The following is an 11600-nucleotide window of genomic DNA, read 5'->3' as shown; positions in this document are numbered from 1 at the left end:
GTAACTACAGTGGCTCTCTGAAAGGGGTCATTGTGTGGAACCAAGAGTTCACCTCAGCGGATGGCTTTGTTTGTGCCGCAAAAGATAATGAAGGTATTTGGCTGGCCATATGAGGTGGAAATGCAGTGAGATATGAAGAAGAGTGAGTGAGTGAGGGAGTGAGTGAGTGAGTGAGTGTCGAGTGGTTGGGAGTGGTGAAACAACTGCTTTAGATTTTCTGTGGCGTCTTCGAGTGGAACTGCTCTCTTGTGTAAAAGATTATCTCTCGGGCCTCAGATATTAACCAAATTAACCCTAGCCTCCCTATGCTGACGCTAACATCCGGCCAAGGTACTTCACCTACAAGCAGGCGTATAATGGAAAAAGGCCTTGGCAGATCTGTGTGTACAATAAGAGGATAAAATAACACCTGACTGTGGATTTAATGTTCTAAAAAGACCACAAATGGTTGATTCCACTCCATGACACTCAAACATCAAATCCATCTTTACCAAGTTCATGCTTTATCACTATTTACAGTTTGTTGTACACGCATTTCACATCCAGCAAAACAGTTGAGATTAAACAAGAACAGCAACATACCACGTTTTACTTATCTGTGATCTCTCTTATAAAACGAAACAACACTTATTTGCTGCAATTATTGCTATCTTCCCTTCATTGTTGAGCATTATACAGGCTTCTAAAAATAGAATACACACCAAAGAAAGTAGAAAAATAACACACCTAACAACATCTCAATCTTTGGAAATGTTTAGTATGTACAAAATAAGGGAAGCCCTTATTAACCATTACTTTGCCAGGTGTGGAAAATTCACAATTAAAAGGTTATATAGAAATAGTTTACAGACACATCTAACTTCAAGCTCTATAAATAAATCTCCAAAAACTATAGCACCAACTTCAACGTATAATCAATAAATAGATTAAACAAAGTCTTAATTTAATGAATTATTTATGGCCAGCTTCGACTATCTTGCAGTTTTTTCAGGTAATATTTCCTGTGTGAAGTAAGATAATCTTCATGTGTATAATTTAAGACATAAATTAATTATTTTATGTAAATATGAAATTAAATTAGACATAGGAAGAAGCAAACAGGCACAAAAGGGTAAAGCAAAAACACGTAACTTAAAATTCTTTGCAAAAAGAAACAGTTTTCAAGACTGTTCATTGACAAGAATAATGGTAAAAAGTACAGTTGTAAATCAGAATCTTCTCAAATCATGCAATGCTCCGTCTACTCCATCATACTAACCATAACTCTTTGCTTTTAAACCTACTTTCCTCTTGCGGCTTCAGAGCTCTTTCCTCCTGCCTCTGCAGATTAAATTTCCCCAGTGGTTTGTCTCATTTGAAATGCAGAAAAATGTGTGTAGCCTGCTATATGTGTGCTATACTGTATGTATGCAAGAGTGTTTACTTTTCAGCATGTTTGTATGTGTGTGTGTGTGTGTGTGTGTGTGTGTGTGTGTGTGTGTGTGTGTGTGTCTGTGTGTGTGTGCGCGCACGCACACGCACGTGTCTGTCTGTCTGTCTGTGCTTGCTTGAATGCATGCATGCATGCACTTGTGTATGCTTGCAAGTTTGAAAAGTTAACACTCGTGTGCATGTGTGGCCCACAGATTGTAAACTGATTGCTACCTGCAACATGCTCAGTTAGTAATTATAAAGGTTATCTCAAATGTTGTCCTTTTTGCTCCCTCTGGAAGTCAAAACCAAATATTGTCTCTTGTACTTCATTTTACAGGTCGAACGTATCCCCACAGCAAACCCTATATGGCAACACATCAGGTCAATGCCTGCAGTCAGATCTCCAACAGTCCACTGTTGTTCTCCACGCCGTTAGTTGTGCCAGTCTTCTCGTCTCCGTTGGTGATCGGGTCAGAATTAGAGGGCACGGCGGCGTTGTTAAGCTCTGCGTTCTCCTCGTTCCTGGGGTCCCCCTCGCCCTCTACAGCCACACCCTTCGCCTGCAGCGCGGCCTCCGAGTGGGTCTTCTGATGCTTGGAGAGGTGGTCGCTGCGCGTGAAACGCTTGTTGCACAGCAGGCAGGTGAACTTCTTCTCCCGCGTGTGCGTGCGCACGTGCCGCTCCAGCTCGTCCGACCGGGTGAAGCGCTTCCCGCAGAACAGCCAGTTGCAGACGAAGGGCCGCTCGCCGGTATGCCAGCGCAGGTGGGCTTTGAGGTGGGAGGCCTTGCCGTAAACCTTCCCGCACCCGGGGATGTGGCAGCTGTGCACCGGCTTCTTCCTCAGGGACGCGGCCGAAGCCCCCAGGCGCTCCAGCTCCTGGCAGTTGGGGCAGTCACAGGAAGACCTGGTAGGGGTCCCGCCGTAACCCCCGGATCCCCTTGCAGGTTTCAAGCCCATAGGGCTCTCTATCAGCCCGCCGCCGGTCACAGGCTTGGGCTTGTACATATCCTGAGGCAGCATGTGCTGTGAGGGCTGGAGGAGATGGGAGGAGGAGCCCAGGCCCACGGAGGGGTAAGGGGCCGGGTTTAGGGGGGTGAAGTCGGTGCCGTAGCTGGACAGCTGGGGGCTGAGCGAGGCCTGGGAGACGACAGGCTGAAGGGAGGCCTGAAGACCCCCGTCTGCCTGGGACTGTGTTGCTGACAGCCAGTTAGAGTTGGGGTGCACGTCCCACCATGATGACGTGGAGTTGACGGGGGCAGCGGTGATACCAGGGTGGATACCAGCCTTGTACCAGGAGCCATACGGGTGTGTCATGTCCAGGGAAGTGTAGACGCTAGTAAGGCAGTCAGCCGTGGCGTGGGCCTTGGACACCAGCAGAGAAGGGTCCTGGGAGACGGAGGTCTGGAAGGAGTGAGAGAAAGGGTTGTACTCGGAGGTGTAGCATCCGGAGGAAGGAGGGGGGGTTCCGGTGGGGGTGAGGAGCCCCCCTCCGCCGCCTCCTCCTCCTCCTGCTGTGGTGAAGGAGCCGCTGTAGGAGTCTGTCAGGCCGTCGGCGGTCCGCCCGTTCTTGGCGGACTGAAGTTCAGAGGTCATGGCGTAAGAAGGCTTCTTGGCTGGAGTGGTGCTGCCGGTTTTTCCAGGTGTGGCTGAATCCCTGACGGGGCTAGTGCTGCCAAACTTGTTACAGGTAGCCGTCAACATAGCCAGAGGACTGGAGCCATAGCGCGCTTCTTCCTGGGGGGGTGGGGGGGGGGGAGGAGGAGAGAGAGAACATTAGACTGTCTGCAGGAAATGGCTCCTGGTCGCCGCTGCTGTCAGTGTCAACTCTAATAAAAAACGTATGTCTCACTGCCACCACCGGCTTTTTTCTCCTGCTCTCTCCATTTTCTAAGTGGTCAGGGCAATTTAGAGCTGTGTGTGTTTACGCTTGTGAGAAGTTCTGCTCCGCTCAGCAAAGGAGGAATCTGCATGGGATTCTGTTTCATTGAAACCGCCGTCTATTGTTTGTACTCTTTATTTTTTTGCAGATCGAGATTCCAGTGTTTGCTTAACCACTTAAGCCCAATGGGACGAATAGAAAGAATAGCTAATTTTACATTTTGTTAAAGAGCTACATGTTGTAGATCTGCTTTTTTCGCTTAAAATATATTTAAAGCTATCCCATACAGCCTGCATGTTTGGGACAACATGTGACTGCATCCATCCAGCGTCGAAGGATTGTGTATTGTAACACACAAGCTGCTCACAGCATCAGCAATTGTGTCAGATATACTAGGCTACAGCTTGCCAGACATGTTTTGTTGCTGGTGGTCACCATGGCATTGCAGATGGCTCGGCATGCTAAGTTTATGCCCTGCCACAATGGCACACTGTGTTATAACTGTCTAGCCATTGTCTTATTCTTTTTTTTCCCCCACAACGATCTTGATGTTAAAGTATTTCTGTCAGTCACCATGTTGGTCAAATTACGGGATGTTTTATATCTTGTAAACATCCACACAACTGACGGTCTCCTCTAATTGGTAGCCTGTTCAGGAGTTCAGTTGTATGCAGATGGACGCTTTTGAGTAAATATAGAAATGTGTTTCTTTATATGAAAAACGTAGGCCTAAGTTTGACCAGGAAGATAAATGCTATGTAATAGGCATATCTATTTTAACGCTTTACCTTTGAGGCAATAGGCCATTATATTTGGCCTATCAATCTCTGACACTGTGACATTTATGTTCTAAAAGTATACACAGGCAGCCTCTTGTGCGAAGATGGCTTCAGGTTGAGACAAAGGCACAGAACCATAAAGTTCCCATGCAGGTCACATGGGCAGGTGACCTGCGCTGTGCTGAACAGCCTCAATTACCTGCAGCCGGCTGGCCGGAGGCGCGTGGAATTTATAATAAAGCAAAGGTAGTAAGCGCCCGAGGTCAACTCGGCCTGTCTCCTATTGTTGTAACTCCTATAAGCTGGTTAATTACGTTTAATCAAAGTCTGAGAGATAGCTAACGATGTATAGCGACCACAGTGGCAATGCGTGCTGTAGCGTGGACTCCTACGGAATCGAATGGATGGCTAATAGTGCACTCCAAAAGTGTAGGCTAACCTCTAACCTGTGGACATTAGGCTTTGGAGGGAGGCAACCTGTTCGCTCAGCTGCATCCGATTCCGAGATGTCTGTGCTAAACAGTGGTAAGTTCAATTCATGTATTGTAAACTGAACAGACTCCGAGTATTCTAAACTGTTTAGCCTACATGTCGGTAGATTTAAATAGACTACGCATCACGCGAAACATAAATAATTTCTCATATTCATGCCTATAGATAATGATTTTAAATCATTCCATAGGCTACGCAGCAGGCAGTGGCACATTAAAATGCACATTCCAAAACGCATAGGCTAATATAACGCCGCATTACAACAGCGAAACAAACTTTGGTTAATTCAATAACAACAACACAATCGTGTCACAGAAGAATGTTTGAGATGTAAAAAAATAAATAGATACTTACAAATATATTCCCTACCTCCAGAATAGATGCGGCCATCCCTGAGAAACAAAATCCTAAATGAAACTGAGGGAAGTGGAGACGCAGCGCAGCACTCAGTCCCGGGACACTTTGGAAGAACTTACTTGGGTAGGAGCGCGGGGAAGTGTTTTGAGAGACGGGGATCCCGCCCCCTAATTATAGGGTAGGGGCTCTTTGAAGATTCCCTAAGAGGCAATAAAAATTGAGAGAGGGAGGCGAATGGATGGAGATTGGTGGGTGAAAGAAAGAGGACATCCCACCACCTCCCCCGAGTTGAAGGAGTCGGATCGTTTGCTCAAGATTATGTTGTATGAATGGATTCCTCATCAATCACCATTTTGGCCATCATTTCAGCTTCACTGGCAGTACCCAGTGAATTCACGAATGCCAGTTTGGCAACATTCCACTGGTGTGATTAAGAGCTCGACATTTATCGTCGTTTTGATGATGATGTATAAAGGGATATCGGATTATGTTAGTGTTTCCGCTTCTCATTAAATCTGCCTGGGTGTGAGGCCTAGACTACCTATAATATAACTTGGCTACTCAAACCTGCAGTATCCCCTCAAATGCCCTTGAAGTTATAGGCTTATACTGCCTAAATAAAATTGCTAGCGATAAAACGGAGAGAGCTCTGCGTTTTCCTCCAAAAGACAGAAAAAACAAAAAAAGTAAGTACGCCACATAAATCAGGAAATTAAGCTGCCTGAGTCTGTGGTTTTCATTTGAGATTTTATTGTTCTGGTTTCAACCCGCTCTCTGTTTTCAATATTCTTAAATGCAGTTAACTGCCTTTTCAGACATTAACTGATGGTTAAAAAGACTGAACTACAGAGACAAGCGAAGAATGAAAGGACCAAGTCATTAAATAAAATAAAGAAAAGATTATCACATCAAATAAAATGAATTAAAATGGGTTATATACAGGGGGAAGTTGCAATATTGTTTCCTCCATGAAGGAAATGGCAAATGAACAATGAAAACTAATAGTTTTTGAAAATAGCCTACCTCAAAAATGTTAAATATAAGTATAACTAACAACATATCAAATACAACTATACCAACACATCTTAGTGCTCTCATGAATGTGGGGTCAAACTAAAATTAAAGTTGTAATTGGAATGTTCCTGTTTTTCCTTCTTTTCTCTCATGTCAAATGTCTGTAAATAGGTCAGTTTTATGAGCTGTTTGGAATTAATCTTGGTCTTTTTCATCAATAATATTGTTGATACTTCCACTATATGACACTGTTAATTGAACTCCTGCAATTATACAGCCTCTCAGAGTTAATCTAGCATTGAAGATGAGACTTTGATATACGACTCGAAATTTGCAGACGTGGACCAGACTTACATTTCTCCATGCATGAAGTGGGGCTCACAAAACCTGAGCCTGATCTTATTTTCATTTTATTTCTTATGTGAAACACTAAATAAACATACAGTATATATCTGTCGTCTGTCGATAATGTAGACTAACATAGATAGCTGGAATAATCACATATGTGTTGATAATGCACTATAGATGAACCTTTAACTCAAGATCCAAAACAGACTTGCAATAACTCTCAATATTGCTGTGTCTGCTGTATATTTTCTGCAATGCAGTTTCTTCATAACAGTCAAATTACTGCCCATAGGGCAACTGGTTGTTTTTTATCTGAAATTAAGCTGTATCATATCTCAATGTTTGCTATTAATTTAGACTTTGAAGTTTGAATCTGATTTATTAGGCATATCTGATACATTTTATTTATTGAATCAGGGAGAACAGAACCCCCTTCAGCCTACATTCTTCTGTGAGATTGATTCTCAGCCTTTTGTGGGCGTCTCTTTTTCAGTAGGAGAGCAGAGAAGATTAAAATTGTTGTCAAAAATAAACATATAATTTCTGTCCTTATTTTCTCCTCAATTACAGGGCATGGTCAGAGTCAGGCTTGTCGTTCGGCATGGAGTCTGGCCCTCACATGAACACAGAGACTATATTTGGCAGTCTGCTCTCCGCCTGACCTTCATCGCTTTATTTTCTTATTCCAAAGGGGTGTGAGTGGAAGAACAAAGACTGCTACATGCACATAGTTGACACTCTCGCACACTCCTACGGGACTGCACTGTACTCACAGTCACAGCTGTATAAGCTTCACCTCAGACCGAGGGCAATGTGTCACCGATGAGATGACTCACTGCAAGAAATTCACAGGTCAGTTAATCAGTCAATGTATTGATATACCTGATGTTTAGATTTACAGATATACATTACATGCTTATTTCCTCACACAGTAAAATCCTCCATAACTCTGAGTGTAAAGATTGACCCAAATAGGCCCTCTTGAGTTCATTTGCCGACATTATGTTACATTTTTAGAGCGGGTGGATTTTTACGTAACACTCTCTTTTACACAGTTAAATGAACACATGTACTGTGTAATATATTGAAGCAGCTTTATAAAAAAATATATATACAGTATTTATACCTGAAGAGGTATTTATGAACACATGAAACACATACAATATCTCTTAACCAGAGCTATACAATAATATACATCTTGTTGAACATGAAGTGCCAGAGTCCTCATTCTCATCCACACCAGTTTACGGTATAGCTGTCATACGTGGCAAGTTCTTGACACATTCTGAGGCATTTCCTTCCCCTCTCATTTGGCACAGGCTCTCTTAGTGGTGGACGCCTTTAAGTTAAGATTTCCTTTTCTTCTCAGCGTTTATTAATGCTCCATGTTTTACATTAAAGTAAAATGATAGGGGAAGTAAAAGCTCCTGTACTAGTGTAAGTGACGCTAAATGGTCCACATGGGCTGGTTCTCCTAGTTTTATATGAGTTTTAGTAATCTAAATCCTTGGCATGTTCCCATTTACAGTTGTCTTCAAAAGAACGCGGGTGAGATCTATAATTAGAGATTGTGTTAAGCGCTTAACAGCCCCTTCAAAAAGCTTTCTCTCCTCTATTTGCTATTTTCTGTCCTTTGGGGTTTGGGAGTTTTGGGTAGGTATGGTAGAAGTAAGACTGATTGGGGCGGTGGGTGGGCATAATTAAGCTCTACAGAGCAGATTACTGTATGTGCCAGTTCATATGGACCTTTACCTCCCATATGTCAGATTGTGATGGATTGGATGAATGAATGGAGTTAATGCTTAATTTGTATGTCAAATTATAAATCATCAATTTATTTAGCGAGTGAAAAGTCCTTGAGCTGAGCAGTTGCCTCCTGGTCTGCTGTATGTATGGGGGATGACCATTCGTCCTTAGTTTTTCAGAGTGTAAACCTGAATGATGTGTGCCATTGTTTGCTGGGCTGCTGACCCAGTTAGGAAGTCTGGCCAAGAAGGGGCTGCAGTGACGTGAGCCGTGAGCGGTCCTAAATCTGTTGAGGGTTGACCACTGTTTCCTTGGGAGGTTGGTGCCAGGGACCTGTTGAGCACATCCTTGGACCCATTCCTTTTCCCAAGCTGATTGGGTTGTGAAATCGGTATTCTTCCAAATTGTCATTTAAATGGAAAGAAGTCTGTGTACAGCCGATGCCAAATTCTGCACACACACTCCCTGGATGCCAACGATGAACCTCTGCCCCAAATTCTCCAGAACGGCCTGTTATAGCGCCACCAGGAGGCCGACTTTTGAAAAACACATTTGTTGATATTACTCCTCCAGATTCTGTCCAAAAATCCCGCAAATCGTGACGCTCTATAGTCATGTGTTCAAGCCGGATCTGTCTGATATTTCATATTCCATCCTAATTGGCTAACATTGGCTGTCAAAGTTTGCAGGATTGGCTCGTTTTGAACAAAAAGCCTCAAATCATGAACGCAGCGTGCAATTTACGTGAAATCTTTCATAGACTTTCCTACTAGGCTGAGGAATATATCCCACCCTTTTCACATTGGCCTGTTATAGCACCACCAACAGGTGGATTTTTGCAAAACACATTTTTGGAACAAAATGCCTCAAATCATCCAATTGCCATCCAAGGCGTAAGAAGAAATGGTATTTATTATTCTAGAGTACCATGGCCATTGGCCAATATTTAAGGTGCAGGTGACATGCTTTATTCATCAACAATATTTTCCAGACTCACAATTGTCAAGAGCTACATTAGTCTCAGATTGCTATAAAATCAAAGTCGTGCGAGACGTTTCTTTTCTGTGGACAGAGTTTATATTGTAAGAGCCTTACTTACTCTTTGGTTTACCTCGTAAAGCTTTGACCACTTGGCGCAGCATTTTGGGCAAATGTGGTGATGAATCATGGGGGGCCTGAGTTAATATTGCCATGGAAAATAAGGAATGATCATATCCCATTGTCTGGTGAGTTGCTTGGTGTGGGGCAGACTTCCCAGTGGTACCGTATTCAGTAAGGAGGCCGCCAGTTTGCCCATCATTATGTCTATTGTTGTATTTTGCAAACAGTTCCTCTCAGTGGTGAATTGAACACACAGCGGCAGTGTAGCAAATATGTGGAAATTGCTAATCCTTAGATGGTTACAATTCTTGCACATACGCTGCATGCTTATTGGTTTTAAATGCATCTTTCATTCGGGGGTGAATGAAATGGCTTTCTGTTTTCTGCATTGGTTTTAAATTGGTCTTTCAGTATCATTAAGACGTTGCAGCAGCCAAGTCAGAGTGAGTGTGTATAATGAAGGATCAATGGAATATCTCCCCATAATGCATTTCCCTTCACATTCCTCTCTGGGCTACAACCCTCAGAAAATTAACAATGTTAATAATACTGCGACGGAGGGGGAAAATTGAAATGATTAGATGTGTTTTACTTCACTGGTGATGGAAATGTGGTGAGAGGGAATCAGGGTCAGGGATAGACTTGCCTTGCAGCATGACTCCGTGCTATTTTTCCAGGCTGTGTGGTCAAAGATTCAGAGCGCTTGTCAACGGAAAATGAGCGAGCAAGAAGAGTGGGGGAGTAGAGAGAGAGAGCGAGAGTAGAATAGAGAGAGAAACAGAGAGATAGAGATATGGATCATATAATATAATATGCCCATGTTAATCTGTATTTCTGTTGATGCTGGTGATTATGGCAACACATCGTTCGTGACTCATTTGGTTCATTTTAACTTTGGCATGAGAAGTGACAACATGCGGGTAATAAAATGACCTGACTGGCTACAGTCAGAGGGTCTGTCGGTGGCTTTGAGTAATTCAACCACCAACATGCAGCATTTCAACCAGTGGACAGGACAGAACATCGTCATCTAGCAGACATGTTGGTAGTCAGAGAATAGCAATAGGATTAATACTCACCCTATGCTCTCAGAGTGTACAGATGGACTCTTAACGGTTCCATTTGTGTTAAATGAACTCTACTGTGATGACATTTCTTTTTCCAATTCACTTACTGCATGACAAGACTGGTCTGCCACGTTTTTATGTCATAACTAGGCTAGTTGTCTATAAGAGGTAAACCTGGAAGTCTTTGTGTCTTTGTGTGATTGTCTGGAACTAAAATCTCGCAAACCGTTGGACCGATCAGCGGCAAACTTAATTACCGGTATACACATTGTCAGTAGGCTAACTTTAGTGCCTCATTTTGTGTTTTATATACTGAAATATTTAACTTTAATTTCATAATGGTAGTCAGTGGGGCTCTGATCGGGCTGAAACCTTGCCCAAAATTTGGAGTCGTGTATCATAGATGACATCATAGGCTGGTCACATGAAATCTGAGATCCACAGTGGAGCCACGTCATTACAATATGGATCCTGAGAACCGAATGGTTCGATTTTGTAGTGTAAATGCTAATATAAACATGACGAAAATTGTGTTTATTTAATTCTATAATAATGGCTTGCATTTTTATAAGGCTTATCTATACACTACATGCTTACTCAAAGCGCTTTACAATGTCCATTCATTCATACATTTGGATATGTATGGGATATGTTATGTCTGTCTATAAGCATGGGACACTTTTAATTAAGCCTAATTATACTTTCATGTTCAACCGTGATACAATATTGTACATGAAGGAGGCCTTAGCCGACCTCCGACCTCCAAAGTCTGGTCCAGTTTAATCTTTCTGTGACATAATCAGGGACCAGACACACAGGAAAATACTTAACTATGGAACTGATGAGAATCAAGAATATTTCTTTATTTTATTTTTCTCATATGTATTATACTAACTAGCAAACTACCGTATGTTGCGCAACATGCTTAATCGGTTGTTTATTATGCCGTTTATTACATGCAAGTATCAGTTCTAGAAACTCAGAAGTCCGTCCACTCCCAAACAAAACTTCGTCCAACGCCTTCTCGGTGTATACAAGCCGAGAGCCGGCCTGTAATCTGCCTGTCTGGCTAGGAGACCTGTGGCTGCCTAATGGCCCATACAGGCGTCACGCATATAATTGCCCAGGATGGTGCAATGATGGTTTTATTTCAATATCTTTTTATGTATGATCTGTGAGATGAATGACAAGCGTTTTGTTGGGACACGGCAGGTTCTCTGAGAATTACAAATATTTTCAGTACAGCAATATTGCATGCTTAATGAATTGGTCCTCAGTATAAGAACAACACAGGTATCTAAATTGACAAAATGTGAAAGTTTGAAAGTGTTTGACAATGTGCCCAAAATACGTAGGTACAGGCCGACACCCGAACTCTAGATGTGAGGGTCACTCTAGTGTT

At 42.8% G+C, this 11600-nt stretch overlaps 1 protein-coding gene across 3 annotated transcripts; it reads right to left on the bottom strand.

Moving 5' to 3' along the window:
• Nucleotides 1–403: 403 nt before the first annotated feature.
• Nucleotides 404–5078, bottom strand: sp7 (Sp7 transcription factor). Of its 3 annotated transcripts, none has more exons than XM_080777370.1 (2): nt 4920–5078; nt 404–3149 (listed from the first exon to the last, which is right to left on the bottom strand). In XM_080777370.1, exons 1-2 carry the CDS (start codon nt 4953–4955, stop codon nt 1809–1811), a joined length of 1377 nt encoding a protein of 458 aa, XP_080633496.1. In that variant the 5' UTR covers nt 4956–5078; the 3' UTR covers nt 404–1808. The 3 variants fall into 3 exon arrangements, with proteins under 3 accessions (XP_080633496.1, XP_080633497.1, XP_080633498.1); XM_080777371.1 differs by having other exon boundaries at nt 404–3145; nt 4920–5029; XM_080777372.1 differs by having other exon boundaries at nt 4935–5015.
• Between the last annotated feature and the right edge of the window lie 6522 nt (nt 5079–11600).

The sequence above is a fragment of the Protomyctophum bolini genome (genome assembly GCF_963924005.1).
Source record: "Protomyctophum bolini genome assembly, chromosome: 2".
In the NCBI taxonomy this organism is placed as follows: domain Eukaryota; kingdom Metazoa; phylum Chordata; class Actinopteri; order Myctophiformes; family Myctophidae; genus Protomyctophum; species Protomyctophum bolini.
Note: the sequence above shows the minus strand (reverse complement) of the source record. Positions and strands in the feature narration are given on the sequence as shown.

What these genes read in the sequence shown, in the direction of transcription:
- sp7 (XM_080777370.1), bottom strand. Translation starts at nt 4,955, where the DNA reads ATGGCCGCATCTATTCTGGAGGTAGGGAATATATTT. An exon ending in TGGAGGTAGGGAATATATTT is followed by an intron (nt 3,150 to 4,919) that starts GTAAGTATCTAT and finishes CCACCCCCCCAG; the next exon opens with GAAGAAGCGCGCTATGGCTC.